The 21,998-nt window shown below is 44.7% G+C and overlaps 2 protein-coding genes across 8 annotated transcripts in view; one reads left to right on the top strand and one right to left on the bottom strand.

Annotated features, from left to right (window-relative positions):
- ATAD2 (ATPase family AAA domain containing 2) overlaps positions 1-4,046 on the bottom strand; it is a 68,354-nt gene extending 64,308 nt beyond the window's left edge. The window contains exon 1 of the mRNA XM_044245001.1: positions 3,673-4,046. Coding sequence (XP_044100936.1) covers positions 3,673-3,840 — 168 coding nt within the window. The 5' untranslated portion in view covers positions 3,841-4,046. The remainder of the gene's footprint in view (positions 1-3,672) is intronic.
- A 9,463-nt stretch (positions 4,047-13,509) lies between these two features.
- The window catches only part of NTAQ1 (N-terminal glutamine amidase 1), a 130,255-nt gene continuing 121,766 nt past the window's right edge, over positions 13,510-21,998 (top strand). For 5 of the 7 annotated variants that reach the window (XR_006384183.1, XR_006384184.1, XM_044244998.1 and 2 more), the window contains exons 1-3: positions 13,512-13,749; positions 18,652-18,751; positions 19,713-19,763. Coding sequence is in view for 5 of the 7 variants with exons in the window: in XM_044244998.1 (XP_044100933.1) it covers positions 13,661-13,749; positions 18,652-18,751; positions 19,713-19,763 (240 nt within the window). In the remaining 2 variants the exon portion in view is untranslated. Of the gene's footprint in view, positions 13,750-18,651; positions 18,752-19,712; positions 19,764-21,998 lie in introns of all 7 variants that reach the window. The other 2 variants (XM_044244994.1, XM_044244995.1) reach the window with 2 other exon arrangements.

Raw genomic sequence — 21,998 nt, 5'->3', positions numbered from 1 at the left:
GCTGAGATAAAGGAAAATCCAAGTTAACAAATACAAATAAATTTAATCATCTTTAAAAGTAACTTAACCTAAAAAATGATCTGTCAACAGCTATGTAGCTTCACAGATAAGAATACCTGAAGACAAACAGGGTGATCAGGAGTTAAGTTTCTGAAATGCATGACTGATGTAAAAAGCAAGCTGTAATTAAGTCAAATGAATTGAATGTAAGACCCCAAATTAGAAAATATTCCAATCACAAAGGTATGTTTCATTTTTGGTACTGGTAGGCTTTGACAGCATGAATACATTATCGATCAGGGCTAACCATTTCTTTTGATCCAATCCCATGCTAAGCAACCCTTTAATTATAATTTGGTCTATGGAGAATTTATAGAAGATAGAAGTACTATGTCTCAAAAGGTATAATCCCTAATGGAAATTCTAGCCTGGGGGTAAAAAAATCCCTTTCACCCTAAAAAATCCATCTGAGTGCTAACTGCTCAGCCACCACATACCATTGATATGGCAAGAACAGCAAAGAGTCTCTGTATATTGATGTGTTAGTTCTACTCTGCTAGACCAGTTCCGTTAGACCAAGGATAGTTAACAACGAATATTAATTATGCCTCTACTACATTCTAGGTTCTGTCCTAGGTCCTAGAAATATAATACTGAACAAAAGGTCAAAGTCCAGAACTGTACAGTTACATTCTGACTTAGGGAGAGAGAAAATATTTTAAAAAGTAGAAAGTTAATAGAACATGTAAGAAGATGATAAGTAATAAGGAAATATAAAGCAGAGTAAAGAGGCATGTCAATGAGAGTGATCTGTAATTTTAAATAAGATGGTTAGGGTAAGCATCACTGAAAAAGTGAAGTTTTAGCAAAGACTTGAGAGAGACAGATTCCTAGGTTCTCCTAGGTAGAAGCTGGAGCTCTATCACTTACTATAAAAGTAAATTTGCGCATGTTATTTAGGTCTCTGTGTCTTGGTTCTCTCACCTGCAAAACAAAGTGATCGTATCTATCTCACAAGGGCAGAAGGACTGAGTTCTTGGAAAATGTTAAGTACTATGACCTATGAGACTTTTTTTAAAATTAAAAATAAAAGGAGAGCCTGGGTAGCTTAGTCCTTAAGTGTCAGCCTTTGGCTCAAATCATAATCCCAGGGTCCTGGGATCCAGACCCACATCGGGCTCCCTATTCGGCAGGAAGCCTGTTTCTCCCTCTCCCGCTCCCCTTGCTTGTGTTCCCTCTCTTGCTGTCTCTCTCTCTCTGTCAAATAAATAAATAAAATCTTTAAAAAAAAGTAAAAGGAACGAATTATGCAGATATTCAGGGGAAGAGTATTCTCAACACAGGAGAGAACCAGTACAAAGGCCCTGGTATTCAAGAAGCAGCTACACCAATACAACGAGAATAGACAAGGTTTTGAAAATGGTAAAAATGGAAGAGGATGTCATCATGAAGAGAAAGGGGTGTAGGGCTACTCCCAAACTTTTCAACTTTCACTCTTAGAGATTTTTTGAGCAGAGGAATAATCAACTTTCTAACTTTTATAAAGATCACTCTGGGGGCGCCTGAGTGGCTCAGTGGGTTAAAGCCTCTGCCTTCGGCTCAGGTCACGGTCTCAGGGTCCTGGGATCGAGCCCCACATCGGTCTGTCCTGCTCGTCTGGGAGCCAGCTCCCCCCACACCCGCCCCACGTCTCTACCTACGAGTGAACTCTGTCAGTCAAATAAATAATTTTTTTAAACCTTAAAAAAAAAAAAATCACTTTGTAAGCTATACTGAGAACTGACAGTTGTGGAAGGCAATCATTATATACAAGGGTGGAAAACCAGGAGGCCAGTCAAAAATCCCTTTTAACAACCTAGGGAAGAGATAATGGCTTGGGCCAACATGGCAACAACAGAGGATCTGAGAAGTAGTCAGATTCCATATATACTTTGAAAGTAGAACCAAAAGAATTTGTTAATATGAAATGAGAGCTGGGTCAGGACAACTCTCAGGTTTTTGGCCGGAAAAAATGGGAAGTTCTTTCTTTCTTTTCTTTTCTTTCTCTTTTTTCCAGAAAACTGGGCATTCAAATTAACAGTGGTCTTAGTTGCTGACAATGACTGAGTCCTAACTATATGCCAAGTGTTCAGGTAATCTCCTTAAAAGCATGATCACATTTAATTCTCTATAAATGTGGTATCACCTTTTTTAACAAGTGGAGATTATTGGTAAGCTGAGATTCAAAACAGTTGTTTTAAGCGCCTATATTACTTACTGCTCAATACATCATTATAGTCATAGGATCTAGCACTGTACAGAAGATAACATTCAATAAATATTTATTGAAATAATCAGATTTTCTGAACATACGTTAGTAAGTCAAGGGACCCCAGTACACTGCAGAAGTGTCTGGCCTCCTTAGATCTCAATCTCAACATGTGATCGAGAAATGACCCTGAAAGTTAGGAAATTTTTTTTTCAATTCAGCATCACAACTGCAGAAATGAAACATACTTTTTCACTCCCTTCAGGAGAGGAGCAACCAGTACAGCTTGTCTTCAGAGAATACTGACCACTAATTTCATATAGTGATCACTCTCTTAACTATGTTTTGTAGCGCTCTCTCTCCCTTGGCCTCTCATTCTGACTTGCCACTTCCTAACCCTCTCTCCGGTCCTGTTTTTCTCAGCCCTTTGCCTACCCTCCCTCAAAGAGAACTAGACTACTTCCTGCTGCCTTAACTTTTCTAGTGCTGCTTCCTCAACTTCTCCAGCCTTTTGTTAACGGGGTCTCCTCCACCTGAGCCTCTTTCAGCAGCTGCCACAGGGAGGTGGAGGGACGGACTCTCCCTCCAGGCCTTACCTCTGCAATCAAAGATCCAATCTGTACTGCAGACCTAGAGAGGCAACTCTTTCAAGACTTCACCGCTCCACCCCCTTGGAAACATCCCCTATAGACATTGTTTATAACTGCAGCATGATATAATAGAGAAAGGTTTTGGAGGCAGAGGATCCAAGTTCCAATTTTAGATCTACCCGTCACTGGTTACTTTGAGTCCATTTTTTCGCCTGTAACATAGATATCATAACTATCCATTCTTATGGAGCTGTTTAACGAGGCGTAAGTGAAGAAGCTGTACGTGAAATGTTGGTCTCCATCGCTCCACATTATGCAACCTGGTACTATTCACGGCTATCTTATATCCGAACCTCTCTGGATCACAAATGAAGGTCCGGAAACCTCAATTACAATCTTTCCATTCCCGTGGCCCCTAAAACATCTATCCTGCATCCGGCAGGGAGTCAGGAAACGTGTGCTGCGCTCAACAGATGCGAACCTAGGGCAGGGGCCCGGGCGCTAGGTTAGGGAGGTGTGTGAGATGGGGGTGGGGCAGCCCCACAAACCAAGAATCCGGAGGGCTTCGGTTTCCTCTTGCGTGAAATGGGGTAGTAACGAACTGCCTAGCCCTCTTGCAGACTGCCCGATCTCTTGCCCTGACCCACACCCCTTGGGGCTCCGATGTTCGGAAACCTTCCATTTTACTTGTCCTCGACAACACTCCTCCCAGCCCCCTCCCCCCACCAACTGCCACCCGGACCGCGCCGCCCACCCCCAGGCCCCACCCGGCCAACCGGCCGCGGGCAGTCCTACAGGCCCTGCCCGAGGGGCCCGCCCCGGGCCGGTACTCACGCCCGCGGCGGCCGCGGTGACCGCGGACTGTTCAGCGGCTCGGGCCGAACGGAGCCGCCTCCGGCCGATCTGCTCCAGGCTGGGGAACTCGTTGGACAGGTCCAGAGGGTCCGTGGCCGAAGAGGCGGAGTGGCTGTGCAGCTCCAGGCTGCTGCGGAGGACCACCATCTTTCCTGTCTCTTCGCCCGACGTCCGCGGCGGGAGATGGGTCCCAGTCTGACCGGCAGCCGCTCAGGCTCTTCCGCGCTCCGAATTCTGGCGCCACTAGCTCCGAGCCAGCGGCCGCAGCGCGCGCACCCGGAATCCCTCCGCCGCCTGTCCCGCCCACGCCGCGTCCCTGCAACTGCCGGGTCGAAACTTTTCGCCCTTCTGCCGGGCGAAGGACTTCGGGTTGAAGTTGAGGAGGGCCTGCACCGACAGTGACCAGGACCTGAGCGGACCTTGGCGTGAGAACGCTGACTTCTTTTTCTTATATAGTTCCGGCTCGCTGAACTCGGCGGAGGGAGATGACGGGTAGCGGGAGAGAGGTCCCGTTTGGAATTTTGGCGCGTGGCTGTCGGGGTTGAGGGTGGGGGGGGGGCAGGGAGGCTCCTGCCTGCTCTGATTGGCTAGCGGGGGCCTGCCGGCTCCGCCCAGCCCCGCCCTCCACCTGCCGTCAGCTTCCCGCCAAGCAGGTTTCAAAAGCAAAATGCTGAGTCTTTGACTGTAGGGGCATAAAGCACCGGGCGTTAGGCAGGTTTTGACTGTGATCCTTAAGAACTTTTTACCGATAGCTTAACTCAAACAATTTACCTATCAAAAGAAAACAGAAAGAGATCTGAAAATGACCCTGCAGAGTACTGTAGTTAAGGGCGCAGGTTCTGTACCCATCACTGCCCTATCCGTGTGTATGATCTTGAGCAAATTACTCACCTTTCCCCGTCTTAATTTCCTCAACTGTAAATTAACTGTAATAATAGTAATAATAATCCGAATACCAAGACTCTAAGATATAATACCTTAGAACCGTGTCTGCACCTAGTAAGAGCTCAATAAATGTTTGCTACTGTTAAAGAATTACAGAAAACAGCTTCTCTAAGATACAGCAATTACTCAACTACTTTGAAATAGCATGCTGAATGATCAGAATGTGAGAGGAGTTCTCGTGAAGCTGAAATAAGTTTTATTGATTTGGATAACTACATTTCCTTATTTTGACATTTATCAAATATTTATTGAGCATCTATTATGTGCCAGGTAGTATTCTCAACACTGGGGATACAGCGTGAGTAAGTACAAAAGTGCCCTTATGGACTTCAATTCTTGCTGAAGGCAAGAGAAAATGAATGAAATAAATGTTTATTATCATAAATGCTGAAGAGAAATATAAAGCAGGGAGGGGGAGAGGGAAGCCGTCAGTTTTAGAGAGGATGACTAGGAAGGTTTCTCAGGTAAGTGTAAGCAAAGACCTAAAGAAGTTAGGTTATTTTGGGTAAGAAAGATGCAAGCAGAGGAAAAGGGAGGACAGGGAGGCTAATGAAACTAAAGAGGAAAGAGCCTCCAGGAGTAGATCTTGCAGGGCTGTGGGCCTCAACTTTAAGGTTTTCTGTTTAAAAATTTTTTAAATTCACTTAATTAACATATAATGTACTATTAGTTTCAGAGGTAGAGTTTATTGAGTCATTAGTTACAAGTCATGCCCAGTGCTCATTAATTGCCTTCCTGAATGCCCGTTATCCAGTTACCCCATCCCCCTATCCGCCTCCCCTCCAGCAACCCTGTTTCCTATAGTTAAGTCTCTGATGCTTTGTCTCCCTCTCTGACTTCATCCCTTCCCTTATAATCCTCTGTTTTGTTTCTTAAATTCCACATGTGAGTGAAATTATATAATTGTCTTTCTCTGATTTATTTATTTCACTTAGCATAATCCCTTCTAGTTCCATCCAGGCTATTGCAAATGGTTAAGATTTCCTTCTTTTTGATGGCTGAATAATATTCCGTTATTAATTTATGTATATTTACATATATATGGACATCTGGGCTCATGACATATTTTGGCTATTGGACAGTCCTGCTATAATATAAACATTGGGGTTCAGGTGCCACTTCAAATTACTGTTTGTATCCTTTGGGTAAATACCTAGTAGTGCAATTGTTGGGTCATAGGGTAGCTCTATTTTTAACTTTTTGAAGAACCACCATACTGTTTTTCGGAGGGGATGTACCAGCTTACATTCTCACCAGCAGTGTAATAGGGTCCCCTTTGTCTTCATCCACATCTGTTGTTTCCAGACTTGTTAATTTCAGCCATTCTGCTTTTTATTACAACTGAGGTGAAAAGACATTACAGCGTTTTGAATACAGGATTGGTTTTTTTCTGACTTCTTCAAAGAATCCCTCTGGCTGCTGCATGGAGAACACAATATTTGGGTTTATATATACACTAAAAAATATCTTTTTATCTGAACTTCAATTTTACTGGGTATCTTGCAGTTTTATTTGCTAAATTTGGCAACCCTAGTTAGAAAGCCACTGCAGTTGTTCAGGCAAGAGACAATGGTGACATAGGCCAGTGTTAGATCAGTGGAAGAAATAAATGGATTGAATTCTGGATGTGTTTGGAAGAATGAGCCAAGTGAATTTGCTGATTAATTGGATTTAGGTGTGAGAGAAAGTGAGGCATCAAGGATGACTCTAATTTATTTTATTTTTTGGCTTGAGCAAATGGAAATGGACACTACACTTAACTGGGATGGAAAAGGTTATGGCTACAGCAAATTTGGAGAGAATGTCAGGAATTCTCTTGATGCACATTTAAGACACACAATTTTTGTATATATGTTCTGTACTTGAAATTTGGCCTTTTAAAAAGTTTTCAAACATGTTATGCAGCATAATACTTACCGCAATGTTATTTATAATATCAAAAAAACTGAAAACAGGGGAGCCTGGGTGGCTCAGTGGGTTAAGCCTCTGCCTTCAGCTTGGGTCATGATCTCAGGGTCCTGGAATCAAGCCCTGCATCAGGCTCTCTGCTCAACGGGGAGCCTACTTCCCCCCTCTCTCTGCCTGCCTCTCTGCCTACTTGTGATCTCTCTGTCAAATAAATAAATAAAACCTTAAAAAAAAAAACTGCAAACAACTTGAATGTCCCTGAGTGAGACTTCACTTAAGAAGGATACTATATAGGGGTGCCTGGTTGGCTCATCGACCGAGATCACAAGTAGACGAAGAGGCAGGCAGAGAGAGAGATAGAGGGAAGCAGGCTCCCTGCTGAGCAGAGAGCCCGACGCGGGACTCGATCCCAGGACCCCGAGATCATGACCTGAGCCGAAGGCAGCGGCTTAACCCACTGAGCCACCCAGGCGCCCCTCTCTTTTTTATTTTTAAAGTCACTTAGTTTGCAATAATTTTTATAGCAGCCTTGGGAAACTTACGGGTTGGTGTGGAATTGATCTTTAGCAGTTATTTCTTTCCTTTTAGTTTTAGCTATCATAGATACGAATTACTCGATTTAGGATAAAGGGTAGTGGAAACTGAGGTTCTTTCCCATTGCCCCACACTGCTTACAGAGAGGATCAAGTGCTTTTACCTCACATGTGACAGAAAAGAGGGCTGAGGTTAAGAGCTAAGCATAATTCCATTACCTCATTTGAAATGAGGTTATAGGTGGGTCCCCGTCTGTTCTTTGGTAACAAGGTTAGAAAGTAAACATCAACTTGGACAGGGATTTCTTTCAGGAATGTTGTAAATGTAACCTTAAATACAATAGCTAATCTCATTGATTTCTGTCCAAAGGAAAAAACCATTTGTCACATGGAAGTTGGAGAGGTCATAGTTGCCACTTGTCATTTTTTTAATTACTCTGAATTTAAACAGACATGTCTCCTCTTTGAGAGATTTTCTTTTCCACTGGGTTTGGTTTAGGCAGGGTCCTACCTCCTTTGATGGAAATCCTGTAGGGACAGACTTCATTTCCCTGTTAACCTGCTAACCAGGGCTCAGGCACATGATCTCAGCTTCGTCAGTGGACTAAGTCATTGCCCCTGAAGGAGTGACCCAAAGACACAGGTGCAGATTATTCGTGGAGGCAACAGCAGATGGTATACAGAGTTGGTGACATTAATGGTGGCATTCTAGCCAGCTGATTCTTGGAATCTGGAGAATTAGATCAGTGGGACTAGGTTGTGCTTCCTTCCTCTCCTCCAAGCCCTGTCCAAACTTCCTATCCTTCCTATCCTTCCAGTAAATTTGATTTCCTGGTTAAGTTAGCCAGAGATGGTTTCAGTTGTTTGCAACTAGGCAGAATTCTGCCCATTATAGAGGCCTTCAGGTCAGAGGGAAAGTTTTACCGGCGGTTTCCTAGAATGGACATTGACAAAAAGAACATCAGGAGGCCATGTGAGACAGATACCCCTTTCACATCAGGACGGAGGGCTGGGAAAGAGGGTATGTGGGCTCAGGAAGTGAGCTGGGAAGAGATGCCATCATTTTGTGATGTGGTTTTCAGACTTTCCTCTTTATCAGCCTCCCCTGAATTTACTTCAATTCCTCAGTTTTCCCATGTAAGGTATGGTACACAGCCCCCAGTCTAACACCACAGATAAGGACTGGCTCACACAGAGGGCCCTGGGACTACTGCCTCCCTCCCACCCCATTCAATGTAAGATGAGTGATAACATCTGGCCCAACCCAGCCCAGCTCCTCACCTCTAATGGCAAGGTGCTCCCCCACTTCCCCACCCCTGCCAGCTCCTATTGTATATTGCGATCTTAGCACTTTATATAGAAATTATCCCTTTAGGTGTGCCTGGGTGGCTCATTTGAGCATCTGACTTGATTTCAACTTGGGTCATGACCGTAGGGTCCTGGCATCGAGCCCCACATTGGACTCCAGGCTCCCTCTGCCCTTCCCCCACACTCATATGCTCTCTCTCTCTCTCTTTCAAATAAATAAATAAATAAATCTTTAAAAAAAAGTTATCCTCTTAACACAGGGAAGTAATGATCAGGTAAATGCAACTCAAAATAATAATGGGAATGCTAGGGTTGGTTTTTTTTTATTTTTTGCCTGTTTGTTTTTTAATAAGAATACTCAATGTGATTTTGAGGTATAGTCCCATTTCTTTTTTTTTTTTTTAATATTTTATTTATTTATTTGACAGAGATCACAAGTCGGCAGAGAGGCAGGCAGAGAGAGGAGAAAGCAGGCTCCCCACAGATCACAAGTTAGCAGAGAGGCAGGCAGAGAGAGGAGAAAGCAGGCTCCCCACAGAGCAGAGAGCCCAACATGGGGCTCGATCCCAGGACCCTGGGACCATGACCTGAGCCGAAGGCAGAGGCTTTAACCCACTGAGCCATCCAGGCGCCCTGGTATAGTCCCATTTCTTAAAAGCAATATAGCAATATGTATCGAGAGACCTGGAAAATATTTAAAACCATTGGCCCAGGAATTCCACTTCTAGGACTCCACCCTAACATAATAATCAGTGGCATGGGCCAAGATTTACATACAGAAATGTTCATCGCGGCTTTATTTATAATAGTAGGATCTGAAAACCAAATCTACAAAAGTAGGGGAAAAGTTAAGGGAACAATAGTCTGGCCATGCAGTTCTTTATAGTAATGTTGATAAATTTGATTTTTAAGAATTTTTTTTATTCTTAAAAAATAAGAATTTTTTTTTATTCTTAAAAAATAGGCACTAGGATCCATCCTGTGAAAAACCTGCATATAACTTTTGACTCCCCAAAAATATAACTATTAAAGTTTTTTTTAAAAATATTTTTATTTATTTGTTTGACAGAAAGAGACAGTGAGAGAGGGAACACAAGCAGGGGGAGGGGGAGAATGAGGGGGGAAGCAGACTTCCCACTGTGCAGGGAGCCCGATGGGGGGCTCGATCCCAGGACCTTGGGATCACGACCTGAGCCGAAGGCAGACACTTAATGACTGAGCCCCCCAGGTGCCTCTCCAAAAACATAACTATTAATAGCCTAGTATAGACCGGATGCTTTAATGATAACATAAATAGTCAATTAACACTTATTTTGTATGTTATATGTATTATATACCATAGTCTTACAATAAAATAAGGTAGAGAAAAGAAAATGTTAAGAAAATCGTAAGAGAAAATAGATTTACAGAACTATACTGTAAAGACTGTATAAGTGGACCCGCGCAGTTCAAACCTATGCTGTTCAAGGGTCCACTGTACATGTAAAACAGTCAGGCAGTACAGAAACGTAAAAAATAAAGGTACAAGTTGCTCTGTGAGATTGCTATGAGGAAAAGGGAGTTTTCTCTTTCCACTGGGGTTGCCAAGCCTGGAAAATATGAATATGGGGCTGCTGGCGGCCCTCCTCCCCACAGCAGGAAGTGAAGTCACCTGGGGATGAAGCCAAGCACTGAGAAGCAGTCTGAGAGCTGGGGAGAAAGAAGGTGGGGAAGAGGGCTCTGCTTTCGGTCCCTTGAGACCGCGGTATCTGCAGCTTGTCTTTTGACTCTGAGAGCCACTTCAGCGTCCTTCCCATTAAAGGAGCTAATAAACAGCCTTTCTGCCTTGACTTCTAACTGAATGAGTCATGACTAATACTGGGCCAGCTGCTTTGTTGGAATCAAATTATAGTGCTTGTGCTATAATTTTATTCTAATGATCAATTAATTCTTCCAACAACATGAAATGAGGTCCATGCAGCATGAAATGGGTTTGGTAAACCACTAAAGGCCCCTAAATAATCCCCTTTCTTCACGGTCACAAATCATCCTGGGAATAGGCATCCGGTTCACAGAATACAGTGTCTGGAACACTTTTCCTTTTTATGAAACTTAGGACAGTAAGTATTCGTATTTAGTCTTATGTCATCTCCTCCATCAGTCTTTCTCCAAGACCCAGAGTTAAAGGCTTTGGGGTCATAATCTACAGCACTTTCAATATGCTGGGATAGAACTCATCTGGGTCTAAAGATTTTTAACCTGTTTAAGGCAAATTGGTGCTTTCTTCTGCTGCACCTATCTTGGCTTTAATTTGCTCTCACTGCTGTTTCCCTTATTCTTTACAGCCTGAGGATCATTTTCTTTGATAGAGAAAAGAGAAAACACCATCAAAATAGACATTGGGCATTTGTTTCTTTCAGTTATATGGTCCCTTACTACATATCAGCTGGTCCCAAGCGACAGGATTATCTTTTTCTTTTTCCTTCTAGCTTTTAATATTGAGTGTTAAAAATACCTCTTCCCCCAATTAAAAAAAAAAAAACTCTTTTGTGGTTAAACCTCAGTGTATTATGTGCTGCCTACTTCTTGATCTCCCCTTTCACATCTGTGGTCCTCTTTTATACTTTCCTTTGTTCTGTGACCTTTCTATAAACCTCAACCCTTTAACATCCTGATTTCAGTGGGTTTGGGGTTCTTTGAGTGTACTCTTATTTCTTCTTCAACCAGCTCTTTGGAGTTTATAGGTCAGAATCTGTTTCTAAGCATTAGAACTTTATTCCTCTGAAACCATATACCTTTTTATAGTCTCTACTATGAAATCACATGCATATAAAAACACAGTATTTTTTTTTGTGAAAAAATTCCTACTTATGAGAAAGTTTGAAGCATAAAGAAAGTATGTTATGGCAGAGATTGCTGGCTCTTTTCCACCCCCATCTCTGTTGTTTGCCCAGCAACTTCAGACCACCTCCAGACTGGGTAAACCAGTGAACTCTGAAATCGGGTAGGCAACCCATGCCTACTCCAAGTGGGTGCAAACTTTCAAATTTGTCCTTGAGTACTTGTCCTTAGCCCTAGGTACCATATAGAGTTTCCTTATTTCTTTGGTTATACTTTTATCAGAGTTAATTTTTTTTTTAAGATTTTATTTCAGAGAGAGAATGAGATAAGGTAGCATGAGCGGGGCACCTGGTTGTTTCAGTGGGTTAAGCCTCTGCCTTCGGCTCTGGTCATGATCTCAGGGTCCTGGGATTGAGCCCTACATCGGGCTCTGCTCAGCGGGGAGCCTGCCTCCCCCACACCCCTGCCTGCCTCTTTAAGATTTTTTAAAATCTTAAAAAAAAAGAGAGAGAGAGCATGAGAGGGGAGAGGTCAGAGGGAGAAGCAAACTCTCCACAAAGCGGGGAGCCTGATGCGGGACTCGATCCTGGCATTCCAAGACCATGACGTGAATGGAAGGCAGTTGCCCAACCAAGTGGGCCACACAGGCACCCCTACTGGAGTTAATTCTTGGCATTCTACTTCCCTTTAGCAAGGTAGAGAAGGGGGCAAAGGAGAGCAATCACCAACAGTGGAATGGGGATGCCTTAGGAGCCTGGGAGCCAGTTGGAGTAGAAGGCTCTCAGAATGCCTAGACGGGAATGGTTGGGGTGGAGAGAGGAAGAGGAGGCTTGGGGAATGATTGCTCAGTGTAGGACTCTGGGGGCCACAGATAACTGCGCACAGGCCATAGAAGGGCCTGTCAAAGAAGTGTGGGCAGGTGGCTGCCTGCCGGCCTCACAGGACTCTGGCTTCTGGGTTACGAGGGCTGCAGGAAGCTTATTGCCAAACCCAAACTGTACGGTCACAGAGGAATCGGATTTGAGCCTGTGACTGGGGCAGACCCCACTGGCTGTTCTCAGGACCACACTCCCAACTTTTGCACTGTCCCAGAAACTGCAGGAAGCTTCTTCTTCCAGCACACTTTACTGAGAAGGCTTAACTCGGTGCCCACTTTGAAGGAGAAATGGATAAAGGAACTCCGTTATTTATCACAGAGCCTATATTGAAGTGTGTGTCAGAGCTGAGAGGCAATAATTGATAATACATTGACGACACAAGGACTGATGCTTGAAGTCTTTAGGATTTGAGGAGGTGCTTTCAAACCCCCGACTGCAGATGGCCTATAAACCAACTAAGAATTTAAGTTTTTATAATGGGAAGTACCCTGATCAGTTATGTATGTTCATTACAAATATAAAGCAGTTCAGAAGGCTCATAAGTATGAACTGAAAGTCCTTCATACCATTCATTCGTCAGAGATAAACAGTTTTAATTATTTGGTTCCCTCCTTCCAGACTGCTGGCAGATAAGTACATGACTAACACAAAATGGATGCCGTGCGGATTCTTCTTGAACTTTGAAAAACTTACTCTACCAAGGAATCACTCTATCTTTCTGAGTCGACACACACAAATCTATAAAGACATGTTACAACACGGTGAGATTTGGGGTTGCTATCCCTCTCTAAAACCGCCCCATGCCCCCTTTCCCTCTGGGTCCCCGCGGGCTCGAGGATAAAACTGCTAAAGCTTCGTTTTTCACATACAAGATTCTCTCATTTCACTTGCACAAGTCGAGTCTTCCGCGTCCCGTCTGGGTCCTTCACAGCCATCAACCCCTAGCCCGGCTTTGAAGAGGGTCTCAGGCGCCTCCAGGAGACTACCGAAGCGCCGTTCAGGGTCGGGCGGTTTACCAACTCCGAGCGCTCCCCAGCCTCCTTCAAGCCACCTGCGGACGACCTCTGACCTCCGCACTCTGATCCTATCCACGCTGTCACCGTCGCCCAGAGCGTGCCCGGGCCCCGCCCCAGCAGACCCGAGCTCCGCCCGCACGGCCCCGTTCTGGCTCCACCCACCTGTCCGGGCCCCGCCTACCCGGAATCGTTCAAGCCCCCTGGTCCCAGGCTCCGCCCACTTCGTCCTGGCTCCGCCCTCCCGGAACCTGCTCCGCTCTTCCCGCCCGGGCTCCGCCCACCGGAATCTGCGAAACCCGCGCAGTCTTTGGCTCCATCCACCCGGAACTTGCGCCTCCCTCCCGGGCTCCGCGCGCCCGGAACCTGCGTCGCTCGCTCCTCCCAGACTCCGCCTACCCCGTCCCTGGCTCCACCACCCGGGAACTGCACCAGCTGCCCCGGGCTCCGCCCCGAGGACCTGTGCGGCCCGCCGAGCGCCGGCTCCTCCCCCGAAGCCTGCCCGCGGGACTGGTCCAGTCGCTTCGCCTCAGGCTCCTGCCCTGGCCCAAACCAGCCCGCCATGGAGGGGGATGTGCCCGCCGCTGCAGCCGCCCGCTACCAGCCGGCCAGCCCCCCGCGGGACGCCTGTGTCTACAACAGCTGCTACTGGTGAGGGGGCGCGGGTGCAGCCCCCAGCATCTTCCTGGCGCATTAGGTGTCGGCGTCGCCGCCAGGCCCCGCCTCTCTCGGCCCCTCCCTGGGGGCGCTTTGGGCTTCGACTGGCGGGTTTTCCCGCTTGGGGGATGAGGGAGCGGGAATGGCAGCCCTAGTCTCTGGAGTGGATCGTAGGCATTTGGTGAAGGGGGAGGTGCGGAATTCCCACGAATGGTAGGGTCGGTGCTGCATTACTAATGCCCGGCGCTTTTCGCTTGGACATTCGTCAGCAGATCTCAATGCTTGGGGGCCAGGAAGGGGAGGCAGAGGGTGGAACGCGGTGAAGCTTTGCAGATTACTTTGCTGAAGCCTTTGTGGTTTCACACTGGTGGGAAGGTCGTTTTAATTTTGGAAGAGAATGGAGGAACGGAGATTTTGCAGTTAACTTTCCCAAGGTCATCAGCTAACAGCGACCAGGAATCCAGTTCAGGCCTTCTGGTGCCAGAAACCATGATCTGAACCACCGTGTTGTTATTGTCATACTCCTTACATTTACGTAGAACTTGCTGTTTGCCAAACATTGTTCTGATTCGCTCGTGTAAGCCAATTCATTTGAGCCCCACAATTACCCTACCAGGTAGGTACTTTTGTTATCCCCGTTTTTAAAGATGAGAACGCTGAAGCACAGAGGGGTGCAACTAACTTGCCTAAGGCCACATATCTTGTGAATGAAGAAATGGGGATTTACCTGTAGAGTTGGCTCTGGAGTCCACACACATTACCCCTGTAGCAGGCCACCTGTGTGGCTGAATCACCCCTCCTACCTTAGTCTCTTTCACTCCCACACCTGAGTAATGACTTCTTCCCCAGCCTCCGGTTGCAAAAGAAACATCAGGCCCATCTAAAACTACCTCTTCCTCCTTTAACTGGTCATCAAACCAGTGTCACCAAGAAGTTAACATTTGTTCAGCTCTGACTACATGTCAGGGCCAGTGTCAAGTGTTTTCATCCATGACTGGGAGATAGGTTCTATCATTAACCTAGTTTTACTAATGAAAAGAGGGAAGCAGGGAGAGGCTGTGTCCCAAGATCAAACATCTAGCAAGAGATGATGCAGAAATTGGAACTTCCATAGTGCAGGAGTCTATGTTCTTAAGGACTACACTTTATTTCTGCCTTACCTCTCACCTAAATTCCTTTAGTTCTTGTTTATAGTGTCCATTCATTGTTTTATTTATTCATTAGGTAAATGTTTATGAGGCACTTGGACTGTAATGCACAGCTGTAGGGGATTTGGGGATATTGCGCAGGGTAGACATTTCCTAGTAAGATCTCATGGTTCATATGTTTTGGTTCAGGGAAAGCAGGCAAAAGCAAGTAAACCATGTTTGGTGTTAAGTACTATGAGAAAATAAAGCAAGGTAAAGGATGGTGACTCACTATTTCATCATGGATATTTAAGGGATTGAGGCATTGTTGATAAAGTGGTATTTACGCAGAGATCTGAAGAAAAAAAGGGTGGGAGCTTTGTGGATATTGGAGGAAAATCATTCTAGTGCAAAGACTCAGAAGGAAGCGTGCAGGAGTTCCAGGAACAAGGTTGCTGGCACAGCTCGAGTGCAGTCATCTGGTGGAAGAATGGTAGGGAATGGACATCTCTTCAATAGATGGTCTCCTTTAAGTTCCTTCAGCCATGGGCCAGGCCCTCCTTGGCTGGCAGGGGCCTGTTCTAGTCCTTCCTTAGAGGCCTCCGCCCCAGTCTCTCCTCTCCCCTCAGGTCCGGAACCTTAGCTGGCTTCACACTGCTGAAAGCTGTTCTAAATTCTGATGAGCCCTAGAATCACCTGGGATCGCCGATCTTCGGGTCCCACTCCAAAGAGTCTGGAGGTGTGGACGGTACCGTGGAGGAGTCTTGGGCTCGTCCAATGATCACACTTTAAGGAATAGAGTCGAGGAGTCAGGCTCGTCCATTGGTCGCACTTTCAGGAATACAGTCATAGATCGTCAAGTCTGTCTCCTGAGCATAGCAAGTCATTTCAGATCTGGTCACTGTGTGTTTTTCCAGTCTCATATCGAACCTGCCTTCTACGCTGTAACCCAGGATTTCTCAGCTATAGATCTTTATTGACATTTTAAGCGTGCTAATGTGGTGGGCTCTCCCGGGTATTGTAGGGCATGTAGCGGCATCCCTGCCCCCTACTCACTAGATGCCGGTAGCATCCTCACCCAATTTGTGACAACGAAAAATGTCACCATATAGCGCCAAATGTTCCCTGGGGAACAAAGTCGCCTTTAGTTGAGAATTAGTATTCTACCCTGTCCTAACCTATCAGGTAGGCACACCTTACTAAGCTTGCCCTCGCAGCTTCATATGATGTGAAATAAATGCCTCCTGCCTGCTGCTTTCAGCTTCTGTCAGTTGTTACCTGTTCAGAACCAGCTGAATGATAATAGCAGTAACCAGTATTTCTGGGTGGCATAGGTGGTTTGTGGGGCACGTCTGATTCTATTGTAATTGTTTTGTACTCCTCTGATGTTGGTTGAGCACCTGCTGTGTGTCAGGGATCCTTCCCTTCTGCATGCTTCTCTGACCTCAGCCCATCAGCAGGAACCCTTGCAGAATCTTGACCTGAATGCTGCTTTGTTAGTCTTTCTGCTACAAAGTAATCAACCAATAGGTTGGAACATAATTATTATAATCTCTCCCCACCCTCATTTTAAAGAGGTTCTAGAACACACACCAAATCTGGGTCCTTTTTATTCCCAGCAGTAACTCCCTGCATTTCTAAGAATAACCCCCCCATCTCCTTTTTAGGCATGGAGCCCAGCATAGGGCTTGAACTCTGGATCCTGAGGATCAAGAGTTGGATGCTTAACTGAGTCACCCTGGTGCCCCAAGGCCCCCTTTTTTAAATATCAAATGTTTCTTGAGATCCTTCTAATGATATTAATTGTACTCTTGAAAAAAAATTGATAAAAAAGGACTACAGATTCAGTAACTCCTCTGTTTAAAATTTTTTTTCTCTTTGTAACATTCATACACACTTGAAAAATAATAGACTAACTTTATCCATTCACGTATGTATTCAGCTATGCCACAGTACTTGTGGTACACACGGATTCTCAGACTGTTCTTGGTAACTCTTTGCTCATCCTTGGTACTGGGGGAGGGGGAACAAACCAGGAGAAACCACTGACCTCTACCTCCTCTATCTTCCCGTGTCCCTCAAAATTAATGACTCTCTCTTCTATGCATCTTTTATGACCTTCTATGATGCTTGCTTATTTATGGATCTGTGTGTCTCCTCATTGTCTGTGAGCTCTCATTTGTCATTACATCCTGCAAGCACTTAGCATAGTGCTTTTCTATCACAGGCTCTTGAAGATGTCTGTGATCAACTCCAGAATGTCTACAGACTGGACAGACAAGTGTCTTCTGATAACTTGGTCTTAGAACATCCAGATTTTGGGGCGCCTGGGTGACTCAGTCAGTTAAGTGTCTGCCTTTGGCTCAGGTCATGATCTCCAGGTCCTGGAATCCAGCCCTGCATCCAGCCTGCTTCTCCCTCTCTCTTTGCCTGCAGCTTTCCCTGCTTGTGCTGTCTCTCTCTCAGATAAATAAATCTTTTTAAAAAAAGAACATCCAGGTTTAAAAATAAATTTAGCTAATTTGTACATATTTTGTATCATAATGAAACAGTTCCTTTTTGTTACTCCCTACTGCATATCCAATGGAAGTAGTCCTTCGCAGTCTTCTGTTACTACCTCTACCGCTACTTTTTCTGTAAGATTTCTTAGGTATTTTAGAGATCACAGGAAAAAAATACACTTCGCGTCAGTACTTTAAGTGTACTCGTATGGGACATTTAGGCAGGTAGACAAGGTCAAAACCGTGCATTGAAAGTGTGTCTCCATAAACTGGTGGTAGTTCTTTGTGCCAGGCACGCCTTACTTCATTTTCAGGTAACGTGGTTTAGATGTTTGGAAATTAGGCTTTGGCAGATTGAGTCGAGTCTGAGCAGAGTGTTGCTGTGGCTCATTTTGAACGAAGGTTCAGTGGTGGCTCATCAGAAAAAGATAAGAACCCCGAGGCTGAGCTGTAAATGCTGCTAGCAATGACTGTGCCTGTGTGGGAGTGTGCCTCTGGCCTCCAGGGTAGCTGGGTTTGATGCACTGGGCATTGCTTTACTTAGGTGGTTTTGACTACTGCTCTACATATCTAAAGGCCTGTCCTAGAGAAAAGGAGATTGATCTGGGGCAGAAGTATAGGAAGATGGATTTCAGTTCAGCCTGAGAAAGGACTTCCTAAAAATCAGGTCCTCTTATATCAGAGGGGTGCAGGGAATCCTACTCACAGAGTCTCCCTCCGAAAGAATTCCTTGGCATATCATGTCACTGTCCCCCGGTCCTTTCCAGCCAGAAGCCCTCCTCCCTAACACACTCATCTTGCCCCTTTGCTAAGGGGAGCAGTGAACCGATATTAACTAAGATTTATCAAGTTTTTATAATATGGTATGATTATATCCATTTTACACATGAGAAAAGCAGATACGCACTTCAAGGTGTTCAAAGCTTCTTACCTCGTAAGTGGCTGAGTTGGAATTCCAGCTGTATCTCAAGTCCCTGGATCCAGAGCTTGTGGAGTATTGATGTAGCATATTATCCGCTATAAAATGCCTCCCTGTGCGAGCACTGCTGGGGAAGGTAGCAAGCGCTCTGGAGAAAGGTCGGCACGCGGTATGAATTGGGTCATACCTTGTTGGGGGATGTTTTAGAGGAGGGTCATACATCCGTCAGTTATTGGATGAGGTGGGGTTTAAAGTCTCTTCCAACATTTTTATGTCTTCATCAGTCTTCTGTTCAAGTTTGAAAGATCCATTGCTTAATTGTATTGATTAAACTGTTATTTTACTTCAGTGAAGAAAATATTTGGAAGCTCTGTGAATACATCAAAAACCATGACCAGTATCCTTTAGAAGAGTGTTATGCTGTCTTCATATCTAACGAGAGGAAGATGGTAAGTGGTGAGTGATTGTAGAAAGAGAACAAGAGATTTGGGGTGACAATAGGAACTAAATATAGTATGGGTCACACTGCCCCAAAATGTGCTTTATAAAATACAGGAACATTATAAAGTTTATTTATGAATGAGATCCCCCCCCTCCCCCCACTTTCAGGGCATGGTTGAGTTAGAAAAGTTTAGTCCCTTATTTGTAGGTCAAGAAATAGATGATGGTATGCACAAATTAAGTTCCTTCTCTTTAGGTATGAAGTTAGAACTTTTTAAATTGCTTAGGCTAGAGCCACATTCTTTCAGGTTTGAAGTAAAGATGTTTTTGTCTCTGAAGTTTAAATAGAATTATGGTAAACTGACATGAAGTATTAAAAAAGCAAGCCCTTAAAAAAAAGTAACTATTAAGAAAACAAGCCCTTAGAAAAAGTAAACCCTTAATATTTTATAAAGCACTTAAAAATATTTAAAGATTTATATTTTTAAGTAATTCTTACACTCATTGCGGGGCTTGAACTCACAACCCTGAGATCAAGAATCACACATGCCACATGCCTACCAAAGGAACCATCCTGGCACCCACCCCGGGAAGCATTTTTGTAAACATCATCTCATTTGATGCTAATGGAAACACAGTAAAGTAGGCAGGGTTCAGACAACTATCTCCATTTTATAGATGAGGAAGTAGAGGCTCAGGGAGGTCCCACGAATAATGTGGGAAAGCAAGACTTGAACCTGCCAGGCCTTCTGATTCCCTTGTGAGGTCTCTTTCTACTCTCCAAAGAACATCAGATCATTAATTTTTGCATTTTCATTGCTAAGAACACTTGGAAGGATTTAGATTTCTTCATTCACCTTGATAGTTGATTGCTTAGAAATATTTTATATTTTATTTACCTATTACTTTAAAGAATTTAGTAGTAGTATAACTGAAGTCGTGGCTTACGAAATTGATTATATTTTGTAGATACCTATCTGGAAACAACAGGCAAGACCTGGAGATGGACCTGTGATCTGGGTAAGATGGTCAATACAGAGAACTTCTGGTGCGTTAGTTCTTGTAATTCCCAAGCGGTCTCTGTGTTTTGGTAAAGCAGAAATGATGGCGCAGTAGAGAAAGGCTGTGATAATTATTGGTAATTGACCTCTTGGGAATAGATTTTATTTTGTCTAAGGCAGTACTTACAGATATGTTTTTATTTAATTTTATTATTCTAGGAAAGGCTTTATTTTTTTAATTATTATTTTTTTCTTTTAGTGAGCTCTACACCCAATGTGGGTCTTGAACTCACGACCCAGAATCAAGAGTTACATGCTCTACAGAATGATCCAGCCAGGCGCCCCATATAGGAAAGATTTTTTTTTTTTAAAGTAGTTTTTTTTTTTAAGGTTTTATTCATTTACTTGACAGACAGATCACAGGTAGGCAGAGAGGCAGGCAGAGAGAGAGGAGGAAACAGGCTCCCCGCTGAGCAGAGAGCCCAATGCGGGGCTCGATCCCAGGACCCTGGGATCATGACCTGAGCCGAAGGTAGAGGCTTAACCCACTGAGCCACCCAGGCACCCCTATAGGAAAGATTTTAAATAGCTGATGTGGCAGATGTGTTTGTGATCTAGACTGTAACCCATTTAACCTACTGGAAGGAACTTTGGCCATATCTGGTCCAGCTGCATATTCGATAATCTGGATATCATGTTAAAAGTGTAGGTTTCTGACTTAGTTGGTATAGAGAAGGGTTCAGGAGGTAGTGTTCTTTGTAGACTCCTGAGTCACCATGACTAACATTTGAAAAACCCGGATGTACTCCAGCTCTTCTGTTTTTCAGGTGAAGAAACAAGCCCATGGGGGCCTGGGTGGCTCAGTGGGTTAAGTCTCTGCCTTCGGCTCAGGTCATAATCTTAGGGTCCTGGGATTGAGCCCCGCATCGGGCTCTCTGCTCAGCGGGGAGCCTGCTTCCCCCTCTCTCTCTGCCTGCCTCTCTGCCTACCTGTGATCTCTGTCAAATAAATAAATAAAGTCTTTAAAAACAAAACAAAACAAAAAAGCCCAGAAGATAGAGTGAGAAGCTCAAAGTTATCTAGCTGATCCTTTCCAGTACACATCTATGTGTCGCCTTAACCTGTCCCTCTGAAGAATTGTTTATGCTAATAACATGAAGATAAAGTAAAAGAAAAACTCCATTTGTGATAATGTAGCAAGCATCTTATTTCTGATACTTATTTAAAATAAGTTATCATTTGAATTGGTTTCATTCGTTTATTTAACCTATATTTAAATAGACTAAAATCCCTGGTCTCACAGAGCATACGTTCTTGCTTCCTTTACCAGCAGGTGTTTTGCTATGCTAATATTAAAGCCCAAATGCAGTTTTGGGGTTAAGTCCCAGTCCTCCCAGTGGTGGCCCTTTGAACTGGACATGTTATTTACCTTCTTTTTTCAGTGTCTTCCTCTGGCCAGTAGTGTTGCGAGTCTTTTTTTAAAAAATTTTTTATTTTTTAAGATTTTATTTATTTATTTGATGGACAGAGATCACAAGTAGGCAGGGGGGGGGAAGCAGGCTCCCTGCTGAGTAGAGACCCCGATTTGGGGCTCGATCCCAGGGACCCTGGGATCATGATCTGAGTGAGCTAAATGCAGAGGCTTTAACCCACTGAGCCACTCAGGTGCACCTGGTGTTTCGAGTCTTAAGTGAGATAACGTGTGAGACATTGTCCTGGTTCCTGGTACCTGGTACCGTGTCTGGTTCTGGTGCTTAAGCCTTTCTTCATAGCAACAATAGCTACGTAACCCTTGTTGCAGACTGTTCACATGCCCTAGAAGTCATCCCGTGGCCAAGCCACTCAGCTGACTTGGAGTCATGGTCTGTCTTCTTGGTTTAGAGAAACTTGCAGGAAAGGACCTGTGGTTATGTCCCTCTTACACAGCATCTCATGGCAGCCCAGAATAACTCCTGTTCTGGTAAGGCCTCCCACACCCGCCGGCAAATGTATCTTTGCCTCACTGCTGTCCTGTTGTAGGAAATGGGTACCCTGAGTGGAGAGAGACACCCAGTCCCAAGAAGCTGATCACCTTCTAGGTGGGTTTCCCTCCCCCTAGCCCAGCTTGGTTTTGTCCCGGCATCTGGGTAGGCGCTGACCCCACTTAGAGAGTGAGGCTGCTGCTGGGTCCGTATTCCTTGACTCCCCCTCTGCTATAAAGGCCACTTGGAGTTGAGGCCTACCTTCTCTTTCCTTAATTGTCCCAGCAATAGTC

The sequence above is a fragment of the Neovison vison genome, chromosome 4, assembly GCF_020171115.1.
Source record: "Neovison vison isolate M4711 chromosome 4, ASM_NN_V1, whole genome shotgun sequence".
Classification (NCBI taxonomy): Eukaryota; Metazoa; Chordata; class Mammalia; order Carnivora; family Mustelidae; genus Neogale; species Neogale vison.
The sequence above is the reverse complement of the archived record's forward strand: the minus strand, read 5'-3'. Positions and strand labels throughout refer to the sequence as shown.